The sequence below is a fragment of the Vitis vinifera genome, chromosome 18 (genome assembly GCF_030704535.1).
Source record: "Vitis vinifera cultivar Pinot Noir 40024 chromosome 18, ASM3070453v1".
NCBI lineage: Eukaryota > Viridiplantae > Streptophyta > Magnoliopsida > Vitales > Vitaceae > Vitis > Vitis vinifera.
Window position 1 is genome coordinate 33,839,041 of NC_081822.1, and position 27,857 is coordinate 33,866,897.

Below are 27,857 nucleotides of genomic sequence, written 5' to 3' on the forward strand. Positions count from 1 at the left end.
ATCTAAACTTATGCTTGGACAAATTGGAAATGTTTCAAAACCTGTATAGTGATTCATTTCCATTCCTTTTCCTGCGTTCCAAATGCACCCTCTATGTTTACTAATCTAGAAAACAAAAGGGGTAAAATATTGATAAAGCTTGGACATATATGATGTAGCTCCAAAATTTAGAAATTCTGAAAGGAATCTATCAAACACAGCTGTAGTAGTAGAAGAAGAACAATCCATTGCATACAAACACTAGAGAGATGGGTTATGAAATTTGTTAGTCACCGTGGTGGGGCTGTAATCTTTGAGTTCTCCAACATGGACTTTAAGATTGAGGCTTTGATGCTCTAAGGAGTCCAGGTATCTGTAACACAAAGGTGAAAGACAAACCATGATAAAAGGGAGTATCTCAGTACAGGTATATTAGTATGTGAAAGAAACATATCTGTACATAAGGTGGAATTAGCTTATAGTTAAAAGAGATGGAGAGGAACAAATAGAAAGAGACTAGAACAACAAGATGTGCACGTTCTTATTCAAGATGGAGATATAACATCAAGCAAAGGGATTCACATTTTTTAAGGTCTTCGTTTTTTTTCAATTGACAAGAATCAAGGGCCTGTTTGGAAGAGCTTTTAACTTGTAGTCTTAGGCCATGTTTGGAATACTAGAATAGAGAATAGGAATGAAAAATTAATTCCATTCTCATTCACTAATGTGTTTATATTGCCTTTTAGAATGGGAATGGGAATAAAAAATTTATGAGTATGGAAACCAAATCCCACTAGTACTAGGATTTGATTCCCTCTTTTCTATATGGTATTGTGATTCACCTTCATTCTCACCCTATTTCTATTCCTATTCCCACATACCAAACGTATCATTAGCAAACGCACCCTAATGGTATTTGGTATAATGGAATAGGAGTGGAAATGTGGGTGAATCATACTCTAATGTAAAAGAGAGGAATCAAAATCCTAGAAAGAATGGGATTTGGTTTCCATAAAAAAGAATTTTTTATTTCTATTCTCGTTCTAAAAAAATAATCCAAACACATTAATGAATAGGAATGAAATTGATTTCACATTCCCATTTTTTATTCCAGTATTCCAAACATGACCTTAATGGTAGAAAAATCCCATTGTATTTGAGGAAAAATAGGAGGATCCCCACTTTTCCAAAATATATGGAAATATAGTGTTCATATTTGATGGTTCTATCCAAATATTCTTGAAAATTATAATGCTACTTTTAGCATTTAAGAAACTTTTCCAAACAGCTCAAGTCTCTAGAAACACATGAAAATATGTATAATCCAATATTTTTGATGTGTCCTAGATACATACAACTTGCCCTTAACTGGACCAAAACTTACAAGAATCCTAACGATAATGAGGTTGATTTGTGCTATAATAGTGACAATGTATGTGTAGGAGAAAATTGTCGAAGAACTAGATCTATAATTATCCAGGTAATACTTTTGGCACAAATACAACACACTTGACATGGGAACTCCTGAAAATCTAACCATTCTAAAAGTGATAAACACAAGTCAAACGGGACCCGTTAAAAATTTCCGAACATCTAATTAGAACTTTTAATTTAATGAGATGTGAAAATCCTGTTTCAAATCCATGGTCCACAGTTACCTAGTTACATTGACCTTCCACAATGTCTTTATAAAGCCAAAAGGCAATGCAGCACAGAACAATATATCACTCATTTTAATAACAAAAGATGAATACCAACCTCAACACCTTTAGGGCCAATTCGATTGCGAGAAATAAAATTAACTATGAGATTAGCAAATTCATCAGGTTCATCTTCCTGCAACATTAGGAATTTAGAATAAATTGGAAACCAATTTCAAATATATATAAATATATGTTATACTTCCTGCCCCTTTTCTGCTTTAATCATTTTGGATACTCAATTTTAGTCACAAACAACTTCATCATACTTTTCACACTGAGATTGACATTATGTAATTTCAATTAGAAGCATATCAAAATGGGCTTAGACAAGCAGGTCAAAGTTGACAAAGAGCTTTAGTCAAATATTATTAAATGAGAAAAAAATGTTGAAACTTTGATCAGCAAATGTGCTTAATGGACAAAATATTTTTTGCTGTCCTGAACAGCCCCAAGAATGTCTTGATATATGTTCAACAACCCCCGAAATAGGGGAGAGCTTTTCAATATGCTGAAGAGTGAAACCCTTTTCATCATCTTTTTCTGAAAAACATAGTGATAATGTACAAGGAAACACAGAAAAATAACTGAAATAGACCTGTATAGCATGCCCTGAGTGTCTGACAACCACCATTTGAAATTTTCCTTGCATTTGACCTATTGTGAGGGATCTGTTACAGAATTGCAGAGAAGCTCTGAGTAAATTAACATGTATAAGGGCAATGTTCTTCAATCAGCATAGCAGCTGCTGATAATTGCAGGAAAAAAAAAAAAAAACAGGCTGCCAAATCCCAAAGAAACCATCTTTCAATTTGTAATGCAGCATAACCTATAAATAAAAGAAAGCACTATATAAGATTATATGGCCTTTAAAGGTATATGTATTTTGAGATATACCATTTGACAAATTCAATAAGATACAAATGCATATATATGCTGTGTGCGCACACGTGTGTGCAAATACTGACAGATGAATTCACACATACTCTTGCCTATAAGATATTTAGCCACAGTTTCAACTTTCATCATCTACAGAAGGATTCACAAGAGTCCATCATTGCTTTTTCACCAGAAAAAAGTTCAAAATCATTAGCTTTCTACTGCTGTGTGGCACAACTCTACAAGGTTTTTGCCAATCTTCAGAGCTTGCAGTAGGAAGCTCCACACCACCATGTCAAACAAAGCTCTTGAGCATCAGTTTGGTAATGATATGGAAGTTCACAACCCATTAGTTTTCTAATTTCACATGGCACGTCTTTACTGTAATTTCTCCAATTTCAGAATTTTTCAACTGCCTGACTCCAGTAGGAATCTAGAACTCTCAATCAGCATGTCTGCCCCTCTCAGCAAAGCACAGGCATTATTTTGGCATTCTCTGGAAGCAATCAATTAAATATCCATCAGACGTCCCATTCACTTGTTCAACCTTACAGGGGAGACTAAGAGATTGACCCTCTGCTTTTGGTAAAGCTAATTAACTTCATAAAAGAAGCAAACTGGAACACCCTTGCATACAGGATGTATTCTGCTTAAGAATCAAGGGAGCAGCCTATCAAGAAAGGGAAGAACAACAGAAACAAGGGAAAACTAGCTTTTCTGACCTCATCAGCTCTTTTAGGTACCAAAACAAATGCAATTCTACATCTTTAAAAGTTCTTCTGTTAGACTCCTTTCAAACAATCCACGTTAAGAAAAAAGAAATGGCCAATGGACCCCAATAAAAAACCATTCTGACTCGAGAACAAATCTCCTGTGACCTCCTTTTAAGTGTCTAGTAAGCCCTTATAAGATTATCTAGTATCCACTACCATTACTAGAAGGCTGGAAATACCTAGTACCAATCGTGGTTCTTTTCCTAGAAATCATAATTGTGAATTCATTTGGATTGGCAGCCATAAAACAGGGAGCACATGAAGAACCTTCATCACAAACCATTTTGTGATCCTTTCCAGGTGATGATTTCCCTTCTGTATCCATGTTTCCAGCATGGCAACTTTTACCCATAAAATCTGCTGAGAATTAGCAGAGCATATTCTGGATAGTACATTAAAATTTACAGAAACCAAATGAATGCATTCTCTAGTCAGATCTCTCCAAACATAAGGGAAATCTTAATTTTGGTTCCATGAGCTTGCTTGATGATATTATCCTTCATCAATTTTATTTTTCATCAGAATCTAGACTTTCCCAGTTGAAATTTGATCCATTTTATGTTGAAGATTGATTGAAAGTCCTCAGTCACTCCAGCAATTTCAATACTACATGACAGCAAATCTTTCAAGTCAGTTTCAAGTTGGGCATTTCTACTACAACCTTCCAAAGTTATTCTAGGTTGAGGGACATCATACCGTACATAAGTGAGTGAGTTATGGATAAATAATTGGCTATTATCCCTAAAAGTTATCCATATGAAACCAGGATATATATATATATATATAAAGAGCTGTAAAATTGTCTAGCCAAGTTTAACCGATAGAACCTGTCCAGTCTGTCTGTTCCAGCTAACAGTAGGAGCTTTGGAATGGGAGAAGACAGAAATTTGTCAGAAAGGCCTTCATACCTGTAATGCAAGTAAGTATGCAAATACTAATTAATTTGACATATAGGTGCCTTTTCAATGTAAATTTGCAGAGAACTAGAAACCATCTCTAATAGAACAATAGGAAAATGAAAATGCTCTCTTTATAAATAAGAAAATGAAAATTTTCCTCATTGAGCTTCACTTCCATGGGCATAGCATTTGAACACAATCCGTAAGGCATAAGACCAACATAGGCATAATTATAGTCCAAAGTCACTTGCTGTATCTAGAGATTTAAACCATTGATCTGTATACCGAATTATTAAACTTGAATCTACAAAATTGATCTGAACTCTAATCTATTAAATGAAATGAACCAATATGTTAAAATTGTAAATAAATAATCTTGAGATAGATCATTCCTATTCTATTGACAGGGTTGGAATCAATAACCTAACAGTAGTATCACAACAGTCTATGAAAAAATTAACTGCAGCAATTACCCCAGTATGTGCCATAAAACACTCCAACTCATACTTAGGACACACACTTTGGAGGTATGGTCTCAATTGAGGAATCCATTACCACCTCTGTCAACCATGAGTTTGATCTCTTAAACATGCATATTGATAAGAATGATTTACTCATACCAGCCTCTCCAATATTCTTCTGTCTTTTCCAGCCTTGTTCGGTAAGTGTAACTGCAATGCAAAAATATGACTTAGCAATTAACAGGCAATATGTGACAAATATATTAATAGAAAGACCATCAATACAGTCGATTAGCTTTGTATGATAAAATGGTAACAACATATAATTACCATAACAGATGTGCTTACCATTCCTTTGAATCATCATACTTTAATGTGCTGGGGATAGATACACGGGCAGACTCAATGTTTCTTAAAGAGCCTCCTTTAACACTCCATTCAATCTATGCAGAGAGATAAAACATATAAATAGCCAAGATTGAAGCAGGGATACAAGATGACAATAAGAACATTTCATCCTAGAAACTCTAACTTATACATTGTGTTGGAGTGTGATGGTCCATGACAAGAAAACAGAAGACTAGAAAAGATGAACTTTATAATCTTCAGAGGAACTTTATTATAGAATAAAGTTCATGTAATTTACCTTGACAGGGTAATTACATTCTCAAGCATGTGACTCTCTCCAAATTTCCATTAGAACTTGATTATACAACGAGACACAAGACTAGAAAAGAAGAACTTTATAATCTTCAGAGAAACAAATACATAAATGGTGAACAATATTCCAATGAACATTGAGCATCACAACTTATAAATAGAAAAAAAACAACAACTTGTGAAATCAATGGATTAAAGGGGTGAATGACAAGAAAACAGAGGTTAAACCCCTCAACTAAATATAGTATTATCCCAATTATGTCAAAAAAATAAATCCTGGTTTGTGAAACCCATGTATCTGAGACCATATTTTCTATGAAGTCATAGAGGCCAACTTATCCTTTCAACTGCCACCAAACTAAGTCTCTTCTGATTCTTCCCTTCTGCTTGCAGCAATATCAAAATGAATCATATAACTTCTCACAAGTGCACTCACTGATTTTAGTTACACAGAAAAAACCATTTTGGAAAGAGTTTGAAATATTTTTTAGTTAAAATCAAGAAAATCTAAGCCCCATAATCCACTCTCAACCTTCTCTCACCTCATCTCAAACTGATGAAACCACTAGATTCTTATAAATGCTTTGTTTCTAGTTTTCCCCTTATTGTCTTGCCACTGATTCAGCTCGATACCCTCTTTCAGCTAGGCTCAAGTAATTTATATGCTGTTTCTTCATTGCCAGTTCAGACAGGTCAGCAATGTGCAAACAAATAACAATAACTACATCAGTAAGAAGTACATGATTTACGTCGACAATGATGCCAGGATGAGACTGATGAGTACAGGGGTTGAATTAGTGAGAAAAGACTGTTTTAACCAAGGATGAAAATATCATTAATCACGGATATATCGGTACTTCGATTTTACGGATATATCGGAGATATATCGACGGATATTTTGGAAAAAAATATCGATAAGCCTAAAATTGATCAAAATTTATAAAAGTATAAGAAAAACTTCATAAAAATGTATTTAAAAGTATAATGATATTTTTAAATTGTTTTATTAAATAATTTGATATATGTATAATATGATTTATCATATTTGATAATAATATTGTATGTGCTAATAAAAAAAACTATAAATTTCATAGGTATATATTTATTATTAAATTATATCAAATATTATTCATAATAATATTTGTAATATTTGATTATAATATGTCTAATTTTAAAATATATTTAATATTAAAATTATAATTCATTTAATTTAATTGTATTAAATGATATAAAATAAATGATGATATATGTATAATTTTTAATACTTAATTAATATATTAATGATATTAAAAACACTATGAAGAAAATTATCACAATAATTTTTATATTTTTGGTATTCAAATAGATGAAAAAAATTTATTTAATTATAAAATAATTATAATTAATTTGTTCTTTAAAACATTTTTAAAAATTATGTTTATATGATGAATTTACTTTATATATATTTGGTGCACCTTATATATCAAAGGGCAAACTTGCCCCAGCGGTTGGCTCGTTGCCAGCCAAACCTTTTGGTTGGGGTTCGAGCCCCCGCAACAGAAATCTTAAGGCATTTTTAAAAAGTTTGATGGCACAAGCTTGTGTTGACCGCATTGACCCTCATTTGACCGCCCAAATTATCGCGATATATTGAAGATAAAATGATAAAATGCTAATAAATCCCAAGAAATAGGTGAAATTCACGATAAATTGATAAATATCGTGGAACCGATATATCTCTTCCATATATCGTGTCGAGATGCTTCGATACTCGATATTTTCCTCCCTGGTTTTAACCAGGATCATATAGCTGGTTTAAAATAGTTGAAGAAAAATCTTTCTTGAGTTAAGTTGAATAATTTTATTTGTTGAATAATAACTTCATGGCAGCTCATATAACAGTCACGCATAGTGTTCCCTTAAGTTGGTAAGTACAAAGCATGGTGCTATAGTATTCTCAATATCATTGAGGACTAAATACTTATTTCTCTTTGAGATTCCCAAAGGTCTGTTTGTTCCACTGTTTTTTTTCAACATAGAAAATGGGAAGAGAATGTTTTAGTAGAATAGAATATACAACAAAGGCAAAGGGTATGTCAACTGAAAACGACAAAGAGAACAAACAAAAGATTAACCAAACAGCCACACCAACACAGCCAAATAATTCCCACAAACAGATCTCCAAGGAATACAATAAAAGGAAACCTCAAACCACACCCAACCCTAGGGCGAGCGAGTACATGAAGAAAAACACAGTTAGAGAGGAGGCACCTCTCTCATCATGCTGATCAGCTTACTGTTTAGCTGAGTTAGGTCTCTCTAGAAGAAGGTTTGAACCAAATCTCCTAGTAGGCCAGTGATGTAGTGAATCTAATGGTCATACCTCCCAGACCCTCTCCTCCCCTCAAAGGCCAATGAAATGTGAACAGTGAAATCCTCCTTCCACCATGAACCCCCCTAATCCCTATTGAAGACATTCCTTTTTCAAGCCCTTCAATAGGCGTAGAAGCTCAACCACAGAGGCCAGATCTGAACTACTAGCCTTGGGGAAAGCCTTTAACAAACCCCAAATAGACTCACAATAGACCACCAATATCCATATGCCACAGTTTTCCTGAAGAGCATCTGCCGAAGCTAATCTCAAGGCACCAAGGTTTCACTTGAATCATATAAAGTGTGAGGGAAACAAGAAGGGATTTAATTATGGTAAAGAAAAGGAAAAAAATGAAAGGAAATAAAATATAAATTTGAGCTTGACAAGTTTTTCCTACCATCATTTTCCTGAAATGTGAAATTTTTTTAAGCATTTTTTAGATTTCATTTTCCTTTGCATTTTTCATGCAAAATCAAAGGAACTATTTTAAGATTTCTTCCTCTACCTCTTTTTTTTCTTCCTTTCCATAGTTCTTTTTAAGATACAAGCAGAACCTCATAGGCGAGCAAATCCACCAAGTTCTAATGTCATCTTTTTTTTTTCTTTTTCTTTTTCAGTGACAAGCAAATCAATCTTGTCCAACAATATGATAGCAAAAGAAATGCTGGAAAACTCTATGTAACCAGACTCAATAGCTTATTCTTTATGTATTTGAGCTTCTAGGTAAATCTGTGGCCCTCTAGTCTGTCCTGATCCAATATTGACACTTTTCCCACCATCTCTTGACAGAGAGGATAGAATCTGTACAGCCACATGTTTGTAAAGTAAAAGGGAACAGGCGGCAATAGTTAGATACCGGGCTAGGTAATACTCCCTGCATCATGTTCAGATATCCAGATTCCCACTTGTGAGTTTATAGAACCTGTACAATCTTTAATAGATCAGGTTCTCCAGCATACTGGACCATATGATGCTAATGTATTTGGACCACACTTTGGTTTCCCTTTTTCATACCTAAATATCATTTTTGGGGTACTAACATATTTTTGTTTGATATAAGTTTCATAAAATATACACACTCACATGATTAGGGGTACACTTGGCTATGCATTCTTCTTTTTTTTTTGATAAGCAAAGGATATGCATTAAAAAAGGCAAAACGCCGCAAAGCATACAGGAAGAATACAAGGTAGCTAAGGCCTCAAAAAACAAAGACAAAAAAATCACCTCCCTTTAAGTGGAAGCTATCCACTCTAGGAAGCCTATAAGGGAGAACGCCTCCTCACCTACATACAATTTGGCCCAACTCCACAAATTACAGACAAAAAAATTCTTTAACTTTTGAACGTTCAAACCCCCCCCCCCCCCCTAAATGCTAATCTATTCCTCTCCTTCCACACCGTCCAGAAAATACACAATGGAATGGCATCCCATATCTTTTTCCTTTTTTTTCCCACAAACGATCCCCTCCAACTAGCTAAAACCTCCTTTACATTTTCTGGAAAAACCCATTTCACATCAACTAAACCAAAAACAATATCCCATAAAGCTCTAACCACTGTACAATGTATAAGGATATGATTTACACTTTCTTCCTCACATCCACACAAGAAACAACGATTTGGAAGTTGTAGTCCTCTTCTTTGAAGTCTATCCAAAGTAAGCACCTTCCCCCATGTCGCCTCCCACACAAAAAAAGCAACTTTAGTTGGCACCCTTGCCACCCAAATGTTCTTGAAGGAAAACCTATATCATCAGACTTCGTCAACAAACTATAAGCTTCCTTGACCCTAAACTGACCACTTCTTCCTTGCCTCCAAAGAATTGAGTCTTCCTCCAAGGAGGGTTTGTAACCCCTCAATATGTGGAGAAAATCCCCAACCAAATCCAACTCCCAATCATTGAAGTCCCTCAAGAAATTTAGGTTCCAATTTCCTTGACCCGAATTTTGATCCCACATTTCCTCAACCGTTGAATTCCTTTGCGCAGCCATACCAAAGAGATGAGGAAAACATTGAGACAAAGAAGATTCTGAACACCACACATCTGTCCAAAATCTGATCGTGTTGCCTTTCCCTACTCGGAATATCATGTTATCTCAGCACCACTCTGATTCTTTCAAAATCTCCTTCCAAACCCCTACTCCAACCGCCCCATTTGCCTTCTTGGGCCTCCAATCAAGACCCTCTTGCCCATACTTCACCTTGGTCACTTGTTTCCACAGATTATCTTTGTCACAGGCATACCTCCATATCCACTTGCCAAGTAAAGCTTTGTTCAACAAAGCTAGCTTCCTAAGTCCTAACCCACCTTTATCCTTGTCTGTACATACCACCTCCCATTTAACCAGATGAACTTTCCCCTCCATATTTCCCCCTCCCCACAAAAAATCCCTTTGCACTTTCTCAATCCTTCTAACAACGACCTTGGGCATTCTGAAAATAAACATTTGATAGATTGGCATGCTAGCCAAAGTACTTTTTATTAAGGTTACTCTTCCTCCTTTAGAAATATATTGTCGTTTCCAAAGAGCAAGTCTCCTCCTTACTCTCTCTTCCACCCCATCCCATATATAAGGCGCTCTATTTGGGGCCCCTAAAGGAAGACCCAAGTACTGAGAAGGTAAAGACCCCACCCTGCAGCCTAGCTCAACAGCCAACTCCTCCATCTCCACCACCTCTCCAACTGGAATGATTTCACTCTTGGCTAAATTAATCCTTAGTCCTGAAGCCGCTTCAAACCAGAATAAGATCCAACTTAAGTGAGTTAGATGATCCTTTCTGGCCTCACAGAATATAATTGTGTCGTTAGCAAAAAACAAGTGAGAGATGTTCAAAGGGGGGCCACTACCACCCCTTATATTACACCTTGATAAAAACCCCCCCTCCACAGCTCTCCTGATAAGAACATCTAGCACTTCCATCCCCATAATAAAGAGATAAGGAGACAAAGGATCACCTTGTCTAAGACCTTTAGTGCTAGGGAAGAAACCTGCAGGCACTCCATTAACCAACACTGAAAATTTAGCTGAGGATAGGCAACTCCACATCCACCCCACCCACTTAGGCCCAAAGCCCATCTTTTGCAACACCTTCAACAAGAACTTCCAATTGATGCTGTTATAGGCTTTCTCTATATCCAATTTGCATATAATGCCCTTTTCTTTTCGTTTCTGCCACGTGTCTATCACTTCATTTGCAATTAAAGAAGCGTCAAGAATTTGTCTTCCCCTCACAAAGGCATTCTAAGAAATGGAAACCACCTTACCAACTACTTTCTTCAGTCTGTTAGCTAACTGTGGACCCCGCATTTCGGCTCATGCGTTTCCCACTCGAATGGCAAGCTCGATTTTTATTTGAAAAATTGATTTGTTGATTAAAAATGACTTGGAGTCGCCACTTATTTTTGTTTTATTTTTAAAAGGGTAAACAAAATAAGAAAGAAAAACCCTAAGTACGACTCCTGATTTTGGAAAAGGCGATCTACGAAAAACTGGATCGGGCTCAGGGGTCAGGTTGCTTATCGGGAAGGTACGGTGAAGACCATAGCACCCCTCTAAGTCCCTAAAGTCGGGTCTCTACTGATAAAATGAAGCTGATGTGGCAATTGATGAGTAAATCGATGAATATCCTGAATGATCATGCACATATGAGAATCGGAACATGTATAGTGAAGTATCAAAATGAGAGTGTATGCGTACCTGGGCCACGAACCACAATGCGCTATCAAGAAATGAGATTAGTACACAATTAACGAATACAAATTATAGCTCATGCATATCGGAGTGCAAAATGAAGATCAAGCAAAATATATTAAGCACAACTGTTGACAATCAATAGGGATCAAACATAGGGCCCCCCACCAAAGCCCAATTTATTATTCACGAACTAGTCTCACAAATTCCGTGTTTTAGAATTATGAAGAATTCACTATTGCTTATGTAAAATCAAGAAGATCAGAAGATTATTTAGGAACTGAAATGTGATTAAAAACTATTCGAGTGAAAACTGGATTATTGGAGCTTATTTGAAAATTGGAGTATTTGGAATTAAATTTTGAAGATTAGAGCTTCGGTGATTAAATTGAAATTTGTTAAAGAAAATGAGAAACGGACTTTAGGAAATTGAACTACGAGACCATAGACTTTTGAAAGTTGAATTTATAATAATGATAGTAATAAGGTCTTGAGAGTTTGAATTAATAATAATAATAATAATGAGATTTCGAAAGTCTGAATTAATGATAATAATAATAATAATAATATTTTGAAAGTTGGGTTAATAATAATAATAGTAGGATTTTGAAAGTTGAATTAATAATAATGATAATAAAAAGATTTTGAAAGTGTGAATTAATAATAATAATAATAATAATAATGAGATTTTGAGAGTTTGGATTAATGATAATAATAATAATAATAATAATAAATAGATGTTGAAAGTGTAAAATAATAATAATGAGACTTTGAAAGTTGGGTTAATCATAATAATAGTAATGAGATTTTTGAAAGTTGGGTTAATAATAATAATAATAGGACTTTGAAAGTTTGGATTAATGATGATAATAATAATAATAAATAGATGTTGAAAGTGTGAATTAATAATAATGATAATAATGAGATTTTGAAAGTTGGGTTAATAATAATAATAGTAATGAGATTTTTGAAAGTTGGGTTAATAATAATAATAGGACTTTGAAAGTTTGGATTAATGATAATAATAATAATAATAAATAGATTTTGAAAGTTGAGGTAATAATAATAATAATAATGAGATTTTTGAAAGTTTGGATTAATGATGATAATAATAATAATAAATAGATGTTGAAAGTGTGAATTAATAATAATGATAATAATGAGATTTTGAAAGTTGGGTTAATAATAATAATAGTAATGAGATTTTTGAAAGTTGGGTTAGTAATAATAATAGGACTTTGAAAGTTTGGATTAATGATATTTATTTATTATTATTATTATTATCATTAATCCAAACTTTCAAAGTCCTATTATTATTACTAACCCAACTTTCAAAAATCTCATTACTATTATTATTATTAACCCAACTTTCAAAATCTCATTATTATCATTATTATTAATTCACACTTTCAACATCTATTTATTATTATTATTATCATCATTAATCCAAACTTTCAAAAATCTCATTATTATTATTATTATTACCTCAACTTTCAAAATCTATTTATTATTATTATTATTATCATTAATCCAAACTTTCAAAGTCCTATTATTATTATTAACCCAACTTTCAAAAATCTCATTACTATTATTATTATTAACCCAACTTTCAAAATCTCATTATTATCATTATTATTAATTCACACTTTCAACATCTATTTATTATTATTATTATCATCATTAATCCAAACTTTCAAAGTCCTATTATTATTATTATTAACCCAACTTTCAAAAATCTCATTACTATTATTATGATTAACCCAACTTTCAAAGTCTCATTATTATCATTATTATTATTTCACACTTTCAACATCTATTTATTATTATTATTATTATTATTATTATTATCATTAATCCAAACTCTCAAAATCTCATTATTATTATTATTATTATTAATTCACACTTTCAAAATCTTTTTATTATCATTATTATTAATTCAACTTTTAAAATCCTACTATTATTATTATTAACCCAACTTTCAAAATATTATTATTATTATTATTATCATTAATTCAGACTTTCGAAATCTTATTATTATTATTATTATTATTAATTCAAACTCTCAAGACCTTATTACTATCATTATTATAAATTCAACTTTCAAAAGTCTATGGTCTCGCAGTTCAATTTCCTAAAGTCTGTTTCTCATTTTCTTTAACAAATTTCAATTTAATCACCGAAGCTCTAATCTTCAAAATTTAATTCCAAATACTCCAATTTTCAAATAAGCTCCAATAATCCAGTTTTCACTCGAATAGTTTTTAATCACATTTCAGTTCCTAAATAATCTTCTGATCTTCTTGATTTTACATAAGCAATAGTGAATTCTTCATAATTCTAAAACACGGAATTTGTGAGACTAGTTCGTGAATAATAAATTGGGCTTTGGTGGGGGGCCCTATGTTTGATCCCTATTGATTGTCAACAGTTGTGCTTAATATATTTTGCTTGATCTTCATTTTGCACTCCGATATGCATGAGCTATAATTTGTATTCGTTAATTGTGTACTAATCTCATTTCTTGATAGCGCATTGTGGTTCGTGGCCCAGGTACGCATACACTCTCATTTTGATACTTCACTATACATGTTTCGATTCTCATATGTGCATGATCATTCAGGATATTCATCGATTTACTCATCAATTGCCACATCAGCTTCATTTTATCAGTAGAGATCCGACTTTAGGGACTTAGAGGGGTGCTATGGTCTTCACCGTACCTTCCTGATAAGCAACCTGACCCCCGAGCCCGATCCAGTTTTTCGTAGATCGCCTTTTCCAAAATCAGGAGTCGCACTTAGGGTTTTTCTTTCTTATTTTGTTTACCCTTTTAAAAATAAAACAAAAATAAGTGGCGACTCCAAGTCATTTTTAATCAACAAATCAATTTTTCAAATAAAAATCGAGCTCGCCATTCGAGTGGGAAACGCATGAGCCGAAATGCGGGGTCCACACTAACACTTTAGTCAATAACTTGTAAAGCCCCCCCAAGAGACTAATAGGTCTAAAGTCTCTAAGGTCCTCAGCCCCACTTTTCTTGGGGATCAATACCAAGAACGTATTGTTGAGACTCTTGAGGAAAGAGCTGTGTTCGTAGAAGTCTTTGAACATTTCTAAAATCTCCTCTTTAATGAACTCCCAACAACTTTGCCAGAATGCCATAGTAAAGCCATCCGGACCAGAGGCTTTATCCTCATTCATCTCCATCAAAGCCACATGGATTTCTTCCTCTGTAAAAGGCCTCTCCAGGTTCTCAGCCTCTTGTTGGCTGATCTGATCAAACTGAAGTCTCCCTATGTCCGCCTTCCACCCCATACTTCGGAAAGCAAATTTTGAAACGCATTAGCAATTCCTTCCCTGATTTCCTGCTCCTCTAGCAACCAATCCCCATTGATCTTAATTCTCTCCAAAGAGTTATTTCTACGGTGAGAGCTTGCCATGCGGTGAAAGAAGCCCATGTTTCTATCTCCCTCCTTCAGCCATATTTCCCTTGAGAGCTGTCTCCAATGAGTTTCCTCCATAATCACCCATTTTCTATAATTATCCTTTGCCTCTTTCTTAAACTTTGTTTCCTCCACAGTCAGAATTCTTTCACTTTCCTCCCTATCCCAAAATTCCACCTGCTGCAAGGCTAAGGTTTTGTTGCTCTCCAGCTTTCCAAAGACTTCTCTATTCCAAACTTTCAATTTCTGTTTGATTTCCTTCATCTTAGTAGCCAATTTGTAACTAGCACTGCCCCTAACCTCAATTCCTTGCCACCAGCTGTGCACAAGATCTTTGAAGCCCTCAACCTTAAGCCACATATTTTCAAATCTGAATGGAGTCGGGCCTCGTCTTATCCCACCCCCCACTAACGTGATTGGAAAATGATCGGATACCGGACGGGGCAGCCTACACTAATTAATCCCACTGAATTGATCTATCCAGCTAGGGGACACAAGGAACCTGTCCAATCTTGCCCAAGCCTGATTATTTTGTCCCCCATTCCAAGTAAATTCTCCCCCCTGAAGGGGAAGATCCACCAGCCCAAGATCACCCACAATTTCAGCAAATTTCCTCATTGCTGAATTCATTCCCCTCTGGCTACTCCTTTCTCTCGGAAACAAAGTGATATTAAAATCCCCCCCTATACACCAAAGGTCTTCCCACAGCCCTCTAATCGCCCTAAACTCATCCCATAATGCACCCCTTTCCACTTTGGAAAACAAGCCATACACTCCCGTAAAAATCCAGATAGCCCCATTTTCTACATTCTGGAATCTGCAAGATAATGTAAACTGACCCTCTTCCCAATCTAGAATGTCCAAAGACCTTCTATCCCAGCATATCAGAATTCCTCCCGAAGCCCCCTCCGCATTCACAGCTTTCCACTCTAGGAATCTTCCGGAGCCTATACTTCTCGCAATGCTATCCGACATAGCTTGAATTTTTGTCTCTTGAATACAGATTAAGTCCACCCTCTGGTTCCTTATGAACGTCTTAATAACTTTTCTTTTGGACCTATCTCCCCTCACATTCCAACTCAGAATTTTCATCTTCATTGGACAATCACAATCTGGCGCCCTTTGCCCTGTACCGAGCCTTTCTGTTTAATCCCCCCCTCATAATTTATGGAACATTCCAGTTTTTTTAGCTCCTTTTCAAACTTAGATTTTTCCAGTAGCTCTTTACTATGGATTTTCTCCCGTCTTTTTCTAATTTTGGTCAGAAAATTCAAGATTTCCTTCTCCAACCCCTCCGTGGGGAAACCCAGGAATTGGTTGAATTTCGCCAAACCACTCTCTTCCCATTTGCCCTCCGGCTCACTTCTCTCTGCTTGGGTATCATATATGTCTCCGACCCCAACCATCCCCCTGCCCTTCTCACTGCTACTTTTATTTGCTTCCAATTCCTTACATCCATTGCTCCTTTCATTACAGGCCTCATACACTGTTAACCACATTGTATTATCAACCCGAACTTCCTCATTCCAGTCCCCAAAATGATCGAAAAACTCCCCCCCCGGAGTTCGATCAAAAAGAATAGAATTGAGATGAGAGGCCCCCAAAACCCTTTTCCCCCAAGAACACAACCCCATTCCATACCTCATTGATTCCTCTTCAAGCGCCTTATCCGTCTCTGATATCCTAGCCACTCCATGTAACTTCCTCATATCCTCAGTCTCCCGCGCAACAAAAGGCTCTGGCTCATGAAGATTACCTGAAGCGAGACCCGTCAACAGTAAGTCCATCTTCTGAAAGTTATTTTGGACTTGGGCTGCTGAGAAAGTTGGACCCTCCCTTAGCTCTCCAACTGGATCGGACTGTTGGGTACATCCCTTTGAGTAATTTGGGCCTTTGTTTGACAATCGGGCTTTTGGCGAATCTGGGCCTATAGTAGAGCAGCCCACCTCATCAATCCTTTGCGACGGGCCTGCTTCTGGGCTAATCTCGCTTGCAGCCACACCTTTCATCTTCAAGCCCATGACTCCGCTCTTCAGACCAGGCCCACCAACCCTTCTTGGCTCCTTTGGGCTCGCAGTTGGGCTTAAGAGATGCATTGTACCAGTTGGAGCCCAAGCCCGAGTTATCGGGCTTCTAACTGCACTGGGCACGACCCGACCCGATCCGACCCCCTGCTCACCCGTCCCTTCATCTGACGGGTTCAGGGTCTCGAGCCTCACGCTCACCCACTCCTTCGTCACTCGCTGTTCCGCGCATGAGATCTCCTCACCCCTAACCTCACTGCTATGACGACCAGCTTCTTGTCTACGATTCCTCCTTAACACCGGACGACATTCCCACCATAAGGACACAGCGTAGACCTCCTCCTCCGCTTCGACTTCCAGGACACTCGGTCTAGCTTCTCCTCTCACTCTCACCAAGATTCTGGCCCACTAGAGCTCGCCCATCGTTTTCGTTTGTTCATCGACTGTGATAAAGCCGCCGCATTCATCCCCCACTCTCTTCAAAATCTCTGGACTCCATATCGAGACTGGGAGCCCAACTAATCTCACCCAAATTTCCTTTCTCTCTTCCTCCTCTGTCCAACATCCACTCCTAGGACTCCAGAAATCCAGCCCTACCTTGACTCCTTCTGTCGCGCGATTTCCAGAGGAGACAACACGTCTAGCCTCTTCCAAATCTTCAAAATCCAGCAGAGCTCTTCCCTTTTCCAACTTAGCCAACCCTAAGCTGCCTTTAAGCTCCCACGATTTTTCCCAAAGCTGCCCCAACTTCTCAAGATCATGTTCTCCCCCTGAGTTATCTTTCCAACTCGCCACGACACAATGTTCCAATTTCTTTAACAATCCTATTGATTCCTCCCTTTTCACCTTCACTACGATTGCGTTTGGGTTACCCGACAGTGCTCGTTTTGCTATTGTTGCATACGATCTTCCCCCAACAGCCTTCTCCATGTCCTTTCCTTCCTGGGTTTCTGGTTTTCTGCCAAAAAAGCCTACCATCTGGTTAAGCTTCTCCGCCATGGTCATCCACCCCCTTTTATCCCTTCTACCTCTCGGGATGAAAATGCAGAACCGTTTCCTCTCTAGATCGGAGACCCCTAGCCGTATAAACCCCCCCGCTTTGTTTATCCCTCGTGACATAGAGTACATTCTCCCCTGCTCCTTCCATTCCCTTCCCCATCTTGCTTCTTTCTCATCCTTGATACAGAGATTCAATCCTTCTAAGAAAAACCCTAGGTTGTCCGATCCCAATCGGACCCATGACGAAACCCCTTCCTTCTTCTCCACGATGAGGACTTGGATTTTTCCTTTTCTATCATCCACTATGATCTCGAATTCCTTGGATTCCACTATGAAGCTGCACTCCTTCCTTCTGCTTCGCGGCGCAGAACTCTCCTCCCCCTCCTCACCATCACACTCGCCTTCGCACTCTCTCTCGTCCTCTCTCGCTCGCTCTCTCTCTCCCATCTTGATCTCTAAGGGATAAATATTTAATAGTAATTCATGATATGCAAAAGAAATTCCACAAGATTAACTATAATATCCTTAAAGTACAAACATAAATAAAGAGAATAGATGGAAGATTAGAGTTCAAAGGTATTGTAGATACCGCTTTTTCAAGGGTTGAAAAATGCTGCATCCTGCTTGAGAGGATTTTCTGCATATGAATCAAGGAAGCCATCGCCGTTCCCTGAAATTCTTGTTGACTGTCAACACAGCTTCAATATAACATTGAGAAGCCATATGTAGAAGGGTATTTCTGGAAAAAAATGAAAAAAGAAAACCAAACCTCTACAACATCCACAACCACCAATCCACACAAGCTAGACAGTACTTTCTTTGCAGCAAGATGGACAGCAACTGAACCTCCCATGCTGTATAACAATGACATAAGTGCCAGTATCATCATAGTTAAAAGAGTAAAAAATGGCACCATAAGGATTTGATTGTCTTGAACAAATACTTAAGCATTTCCCATCAACTAAGGCTGTGCATGTGTGTGTAATGAGTAGAAAGGAAATAGGAAGACCATCATATCAGAATTGCTCTCAACACTCTCCTTATGAGAAGTAACTAAAAAAAGGCACATACACAGCAGAAAATTAAGGCTTTTGCATTTCTAAAGAACAAATAAAATATGTTTTTAATTTCTGGTACAAAACTGTGTCAATGATACAAAGAGAAACGGTTGTACTCCATCTTCTCTTTTCTCATTTCAAATTCAAGCCCAAAGCCGAACAAAGCATTAAAGAGGAAGAAAGGCCATGCTATGGGGAAGAGAGGCTCAGAGGAGGCAGAAAGCCCACCAAGCCATAAAGCTCCCTCAGCTGACAGGTCCAGGCCTCCTTCATTTGATAAGGCTCAATATAGAGGGAACCCAATTAGAACAAAGGAGCCCAAACCTCTTATTGGGTCAATTGTGCGATTTGGGCCAGCCTTCGATGCAATTAAAGAGTGGCCCATCAGATTCCTTTTTCCCAAAAGTCCAGGGTACAGTCTTCTCCTCTATGGAGAACCAACCCATTGCATTTCAAAAAAGATGTCCACTGGACAGCCAGTCCCACACAATATGAGGCTTCGCATGAGTGGTTTGCCTCCATCTTATAAAAGGTCGATCATAAACAAAAATCACAATCCAAAGTTTCTAAGAGATTTAAGGAAGGATAGGTCCATCACAGCTGGTGGGGACATGGACTTCAGTGTGGTTTAATCGGTCCATCATATGAAGGAAGCCATGTAAGGGGGAACACTGCCCAAACTTGGAAATGACCCAAGCAGGCATTAGAGGGGTTGAGGAAGGAGGAGGGATTATTCACTGTGTCCAGGTATTTCCTTCTAACCCTGAAACCATTGTCGCGAGCCAATTTCTAGATGGGGCTTCTGATTCGCATTCTCTTCCCCTTGCTTCCAGTTCACTCCTTGACCAATCTCTGTCCATTTTGATGAACCCTTAGGATCCAGTCTAGATTCCCTAACTATAATCCCAGTGAATGAGTTTGCCTCAGTGTCAATCCATAGTGCTGGTGATCCCATTTTTGAAGCTGAGGAGTCCCTTGGAGATATCACTGGCCAAGAGCTAAAGGGCATTTCTCTCCACAAGTCACCACTTAGCACCTTAGTGAGTACCTTTTCACAGTCAACAGTTAACCTCTAGAACCAATCTCCTCCTCATTGGAAGGATTTCACATAACCCTCACACCCAGTAAAATGGTGAATGTAGTAATGTACAATCAGTTTTAGAAACTATGAAAATCAAGCTAATCGAAGGTTGTGAGAATGTCATCCCAGAAGGCAATAGTAGTGCAAGATCTATGTATATGGTTTATTTTAGGAGGAATTATAGACCGTTACCTAGAGTTCTTGGTGATTCTTAGGTTTTGATTTGGGCTCTTAAGTGTTCACATGAAGATCATTAGTCAAAATATTAAAGGGTTGGGTTCTAGAAAGAAAAGAAGGGTTGTGAAGGATTTTATTAGTCTTGAAACCCTAGACATTGTGATGCTTCAAGAAACAAAGGGGGAAACATGTGATAGAAGGTTTGTGAGCAATGTCTGGAAAGTTAGCAATAAGGAGTAGTTTGTTCTTCTGACCTATGGGGCATCGAGAGGGGCTATGATAATATGGGATTCAAACAAGTTCAGTTGTTCAGAGATAGTATTAGGGTCGTTTTTGGTAACAATTAAACCAAGATCTGATGAAGAGGGAACTTTTTTGCTCACATCAGTTTATGGTCCCAACAATTCCAACCAGAGGAAGGATTTATGCTTAGAGCTTCAAGATCTTTTTGGTCTAACTTTTCTGAAATGGTGTGTAGGAGAGGACTTTAAGTCTTCAATGTCATAAGAAGAATCTCAAAAAAGTTGGGTGGCTCCAAGTTAACCCCTAGTGTGAGGGTTTTTCATGAGTTCATAACATAAAGTGAGTTAATTGACCCCCCCCCCCCCCCCCCCTCCCCCCCCCTCCCCCCCCTCCCTCTTCCTCCTTAGAAACACATCTTTTATTTGGTCAAACATGCAAGAAACCCCTGTTTGTAAGAGGTTGGATAGATTTTTTGTACTCAAATGAAGTTTCCCTCAAAACCTCCAAGAAGTGCTTCCTAGACTGACATATGATCATTGCCCAATTGTCCTATAACCCATTTAAGTGGAGTCTGACTCCATTCAGGTTTGAGAACATGTAGTTGTTTCAAGGAAAGATCTAGTTCTTGGTAGTGTCAATGTCAGGTTGGTCGGTGGTTAGGAGGGTTATAAATTCATAAAGAAGCTACCTTTATCAAATCTAAATTGAAGAATGGAATAAGGTGTTTTTTGGAGATTTAAAGGAAAAAAGGAGGAACATTATTACGTTGATATCAGAGAGCAAGAAGGGAATCTAACTCCTAAACTTTCAACAATGAGAGCTTTAAAAAAGGGGAACTAGAGGAGTTACTAATAAAGGAAGAGGTTCATTAAAGGCAACAATCAAGTGTCAAATGGATAAAAACAGGAGATTTCAATTCTAATTACTTCCATAAAGTGGCCAATGGTAGGGGAAATTGGAAGTTCATAAAATCCTTAGTGCCTAAAAAGGGGGTAACTCTAGGCAACATTGAAAATATTTTAGAGGAGATAGTGTGTTTTTTTGGTAAGTTACATTCCAAGTCCCCACGTGATTCTTTGACGATAGAAGGATTGGATTGGTGTCCCACATCTGGAGAGAGTGTTGCACGGTTGGACCACCCTTTTTTTAGAAGAGGGGGTACTCTCCGCCATTTTTTAGTTAAACAAAGAAAAGACCCTCGAGCCTGATGGTTTCACCATTGCAATGTATAAGTAGTGTTGGGACGTGATTAAAGAGAACCTTATGAAGGTGTTCTTAGAGTTCCATGATCATAGGATAATAAATCAAAGTATCAAACCAGCAAAATCTCATATTTCAAACTTATCAACCTAGTTACTAGTATGTATAAGATTATAGCTAAGGTTTTATCAAGGCACATACGCAGAGTTCTCTATGAAACCATCTACATCTCCCAGGTAGCCTTCGTTGAAGGGAGACAAATATTGGATGTTGTTTTGATTGCCAAAGATATCATGTATGAGAAATGGCATTCAGGGGAGAAAATAGTAGTCTTCAAAATAGATTTTGAAAAGGCTTATGATTATGTGGACTAGGGCTTTTTTAGATTGTGTACTAAAAGAGAATAAGGCTTAGCACAAAATGGAGATCTTGGATAACGGGTTGCTTGTCTATGACCAAAAAGTGCATAAAATCCTAATTATTTTTAGGTAAATGTGTTAAGGATTTTGCAAGCTTGAATACATATTTTGTGTTTTTTATTTTCAAGTGTGTGTATGAAAACACATTTTTCCCCAAGAAAAAACCACACAATTGAAACTATTAGCAAAGTGAGAATATAAGATATGGAAACTAAACTATCAGAAGGGCAAAACCTGTGGCCAACAAGCACAATTGCAGGAGGAGAATCTCCATACATTTTCTTCAAAACAGCTAAAACATCATTGCAAAGGGTCTGCAAAGAAATGGTAAATAAAAGAAACTTCATAATAAAAGATAGAAAACTAATGAACCAAATTCTTTCAGTAACATCTAGCATTTCTCTGAATATCTACCTCAATTGATAGGTCTAACTCATTTTCAGTGGATGACTTCCCATGTCCTCTCAAATCCATAGCTACTACCCGAGCTTTCTCCTTAATTTTACTTGCTGCCAGTGCGAAAGAAAGCCTGTCCAGACAAAACATTTCTCTTTACCTCTGTGAAAATGTTAGAGACAGCTTCAAATAACAAAATATCATAATATGCAAATATCATTTTTCATCTCCAACCAGATTGCAATGAGATATAAACTACAAACAAGTAATACTAAATATTGGGAATGAATTTATTCAACAGAGCTTCAGACAAGATAACTAATTTAGGTTGATGTGCAGAGAGGAGAAAAATTATCAAAGAAAATCTTTGAGCCAAAAGGAGAAGCTTTCAGTGAAAAGTTTGATTTAACCCTAAAATAAAAGGAAAAACATAGAACCTAAAGTGAAGGATCTCTAAATTATAGTATGATTCAAGGTTTCCAATGTCAACATCAGTAGACATCCCAATTGAATATTTTGGAAAAGTTGGAAGTTTTTGTAAGATTTTGGGAAATATTAGAACATACCATATAGATACAAAATTAAAACTTAGACACTAACAAAAGAGGGCAAAATTAAGAGAGGGAGACAAAGTGAAGGACACCAACGGAAACTTTCACGCTCAGGCCACAAAAGTCAATCACACTGCTAGAGTGCATACATTATGGACCCAAATCCTATAAGCTTAAAATTTTAGGAAAAATTTGATAGTTTAACATGGTATCAGGGCCTTATTTGGCAGAAGGTCATGCATTCCAACCTCACCGCATATTTATTTCCTCAATTTATTAAGCCCAAAAAAGGTTACTTTATTTACCCAATTTGTTAAGCCGATATGCAAGCCCAAAAGGAGGCTACACATGAGGGAGGATGTTAGAGTGCATGATATATATCATGGGTGCAAATCATATAAGCTTAAGCATTTAGGAAAATTGGTAGTTCAACACACAAGTATGTGATACATCCACGGGCAAGATATTCGTAAGCTGTTTTAAGATCCAAATATAACATATCAACAACCAAAAAGAAAAACAACGATAACCTCCTAGCTAAATTTAACTAAATGTTACTTCATACCAAAAAAAAAAAAAAAAGTTATTAAGATTCATATTGTAAAACAAAATTCAAAATCATCTCTGAATATTCACTGAGTTGATCCAATTAAAATTCAAAACCAAAGAGAAAATTCTAGAAACGGGAATTCATGACTGTTATTTTTAAAATCAAAGGATATGCACACAAGTTCACATATTTTAAATATTGTTAAAAGAATACAATTGGCATAGCATGGACACTCATTCTGCTTGCATTTTTTCTTTTATTCTCTTTTTCTTTTGGGTGCAAGGGACGCACCAACAGAATGCGTATACACATTTCTGGCACTGATACATATGTGACAATCCATTTTATTTTTAGTTGACCAAGTCAGTCAGTGGCTAGCATCACTACCATGGTTCTTGTTACACGGTTCCCTCACACTTGCTTGGGAAAACAAATGAAAATTCTGAGTCCATAACAAGATGGTTTCATATCAATATTACTCTAATAAAAATAGAAAACCATATTTACATAGTACAATTGTACAAGCATAAAATGAGCTTTGGGTGTAAAACCATTACCAAAAAATGACAGAAAGGTGAGATGAGTAAGTTTAGAAATCATCATATTATATATCATAAGAGTTATGAAGTTTAAGTGCTTATACAACAAGAATCAAACATACCCAGAATAACCACCTCCATGTAGACAAAAGACAACTGGCCCTTCTGTTCCTGCCATATACACGTGAAATACCTAAAACAACAAAGATCATTAAAGATAATATTCTCATAAAAGGGACGAAAAAGAACCTTCAAGAGGCAATGGAAAAGTCAAATGAAGTGGTCACTAACATCATTTGAGTCAGGAATGCAAACATCATCCTCTTGATCAAAATAAGCCGACCACTCCAAAGGAGCGTACTTCTGTAGAGAAGTCCTACTAGAAGAATTGGAAAGGATTAAATATAGAATCACAATACAAACACCAAAAAGTGCAATAAAAGGATATAGAACCATGATTCAAACACTAAAAAGTGCAATAAAAGGATATAACAATAAAGGAATATTCACAAATAACCCTTAGCAATTATGACTTAAGCATTTTTTAAAGACCAAATAATAAGTTGAAGATGAAATAAAAATTTTATGAGCCTACAATTTACTTGTGTGCAAATGCATTAAACTATGATTTGTGAACAAGGACACAACCCCTGCATTATGGACAGACATATCACATGTGAGTTGTCAGAGATGACAACCACCCAAAAGCTAAAGAAATGGGATATACTTGTGTGTATCTTATGTATGAACTTTATGAAAAACATATTTTTATATTGTTTATGTTTATTTTCATGCATTCTGAAAAACTATTGTAGTCAATAATACACTTCTAGGAATTAAATAAATCACGAAAAAATTGTGTTTCTCAGCTAATTTGAGAATGTAGTATGGAATTATTATAAGAAAATTTGCAACAGTTAACCAATTTTGCAGTTGAATTTCTTGGACAGTCATTGTTGACATCAATCCATGCTCAGGTTCTTTGTCATCCCTGGTCTTTTCTTTTGGCTCTCTTATTTTCTAGTGTTTCTTATATACACCTCTTCTACTAGGGTAGGCCTCTTTATGGCATTTATAATATTTATCTTTTTGTCCAAAAAAAAGAATTGTCTACTTAAGAGAGACGTCATGATCATTGTCCCATGGACAGCACTTCCACCATTTTGCCCAACACTATAACAACATTATTGCCATTGCCACCATCCATTTTTTACACAAGCAAGGCATCGGCCCACCACCACTACCACCACCCCCTACTGCACCATTGCTGTCATCACCTCTTTTACCACTGCATTCAACACCATCCTCACCACTACACTGCCTTTGTTGCTACCGTGCCCAAACAAACATTTGTTCAAGTGGTTAATCTACTTATTGTATTGGTTTTGGATCTATTAATAAAAATATAATATACTCATTCAGTAAACATCTTTTTGATAGGTTATCAATTATTTAATCAAAGAGAATTAGGTTGGGCAGACACCAAATACAATCCTCATAATTCTTTTGGTAACTACTATTTAGAAGTTGAACCAACTTCTAAATAATTTGGCCAACCCATCAAACAAGCTTATTCATCAAGACTTAATTTCAAGCAAATTTCATTTGAATGCGTTTAGTTACCTCAATTACCCATTTCTAAGGGCCCTAAATTCAGAAATTCTTTGAAGATATTAATTTGAACTTTTATTTATGATTTTGCTAATTCATCCAAAATTCAGGTGATCGAAATTTCAAATAATTTATATAAACTTGTCCCTAAATTTAGAAGCTCAGCCAGCACAAATAAATCCCAAAACAAATCTAAAAATTCAGAATGACTTCATCAAGAATCAGGCAGCACAAAATTCAAGAAAGATAAAGAACTTGCAAAAGAATTTAAAACAATAAATAAAAACAAATTCACCCATTAATTCAAAACCCAAATACAATCAAACAAAGCACCAGCAAAATTACATGACAATCATACAATCAAATACCAGAAAATTCAAAAGCAGCTATTGAAAAAGAAAGAGAGAGAGAGAGAGAGAGAGAGAGAAAGGGAGAATCCATTTGAATAGAAAACAATCTAAACAAATTTGAGAATAGTCAATTAAAATTAATCGATCCATTAATTCACCAACCAAATAAAATTCCATACAAACGCATGTCAAATACCGCAAAATTTAAGAACATATATTGGAAAACAAAAAATAACCCAGTTGAAATTATTAACAAAAAAGAGAAAACCCATTAACCAGAATTGAAAATGGCGCCTAGGGAGAGAGAACTGACTGAGATGGAGGGCGATGAGGAATGGAGGAGAAGGCAGAGGCGGGTTTAGTTTGGGTTGGTTGCGGTTCTTCTTCCGAACCCTCTTCTGGGAGTGAACCTAGGTTTGAAGAATCCATTGATCCAAATCCAAAAGCTACTCTGCTGAATTCTGAGACTCGTTTTCAGGAAATGAAAGCAAAATCTGGGGCGATTGCTCAGCTGTTGGATGTTTCTATGTTTTCTCTTTGTCTGATCGGCTGGGTCCGGATTGGTGGGTTCGGCTTCGTGTCTCATGCCCATTTGATAAGTTCAACCCCAGCCCAATTTCAACAAAAAGATTATGCCCATTTATTTATATATATATTTGATAATTTTGTTCTTAAAAACAAAACATATTTTCCTTTTTTTTTCTTTTTGTAGAACAAAAAATTATTTTAAAAAATAGTTATCAAAATAAGTAAATTTCAAGTTATTTACTAGATTTTTAAATATTTTTAAAAAATAAATTTTATATATGACTTTTTTTTCCAATTATTCTTTATATCTATCTCATTGTTTTTCAAAACAATCATGAAAAAACAAGTGAAAATAGTAATTTAAAAACATGAAAAATAAATTTTGAAAATATAAGAACAATTGTCAAATACATATTTTTTTAGTGTTTTTTGTTCTTTAAAATAAAAAATAGTTTTCAAAGAACCCCTTCTATTTTCCTATTGGCAACATCTTTTCCTAATTTTTTAGAGCAATAGACAAACATGCCTTCTTAAAGTCTCAAATTTTAAAACATTTCCTATCATTCAATTCATTTTAATTAATATTTAATTAGTAAAATTTTAAAATTAATGTTTATTCTTCTATTAAGCTTTGTTTGGGAAATATTTTTGAATTACAATTTCTAAAATCTGTTGATTAATATTTCATAAAACAAAAGTATGTTAGAGAATTTAAATATCTTTCTTACTATGTTTTTAAATATGTTTAAAATTAACTTTATATCTAATATTTATTTTTAACGATTCTCTATATAATTGTTTTTTAAAACAATCATATAAAATAAGTGAAAATAACTTAAAACAATTAAAATATATCCTTTGAAAATATTTTTGTAGACCGCTTTTTGGACCAAGTCCTATTTGTCTTTTTATTATTATTATTATTACTTTTATTAATTGCACCAAAGGGTATTTCATATCACCCTAGAAGAGCTGAACATTTCATTTGGAGTAGGGGACGACTTCCAGATAAATGAGTTGCATAGGACATGTGGAAAAGAAGAGATGGTCACCTTGCCATGGTGGTGGTTGAAGATAGAGACTTGTTAAGTGGTGAACAATGGAACAGGTAGAAGCTTATAGGAGAAGGAAAACAGAGCAAGAAAATTGAGGTGATATATGAAGGATTGACGGAGCAGCAAGTGAGTCGGCTAATTCAAGGGAGTACCAGCTACGAGGAAGAAAGAAAAGGAAGAAAAACCAAGCAAAAAAGAAGAGGAAGGAGCAGAAGGGGAAGTGGAGGAATTTGTG

At 36.0% G+C, this 27,857-nt stretch overlaps 1 protein-coding gene across 4 annotated transcripts; it reads right to left on the reverse strand.

Moving 5' to 3' along the window:
* Positions 1-30: 30 nt before the first annotated feature.
* Positions 31-26,662, reverse strand: LOC100248151 (uncharacterized). Of its 4 annotated transcripts, none has more exons than XM_002277636.5 (13): positions 26,353-26,662; positions 24,370-24,454; positions 24,201-24,271; positions 22,457-22,571; positions 22,277-22,356; positions 18,634-18,718; positions 18,454-18,534; positions 5,040-5,134; positions 4,851-4,901; positions 4,159-4,239; positions 2,278-2,350; positions 1,738-1,815; positions 31-352 (listed from the first exon to the last, which is right to left on the reverse strand). In XM_002277636.5, the coding sequence occupies exons 1-13, from the start codon at positions 26,466-26,468 to the stop codon at positions 314-316; spliced, it is 1,050 nt and encodes a 349-aa protein (XP_002277672.1). In that variant the 5' UTR covers positions 26,469-26,662; the 3' UTR covers positions 31-313. The 4 variants fall into 4 exon arrangements, with proteins under 4 accessions (XP_002277672.1, XP_010645885.1, XP_059590939.1 ...); XM_010647583.3 differs by having other exon boundaries at positions 24,370-24,457; XM_059734956.1 differs by lacking the exons at positions 31-352; positions 1,738-1,815 and having other exon boundaries at positions 2,024-2,350.
* Between the last annotated feature and the right edge of the window lie 1,195 nt (positions 26,663-27,857).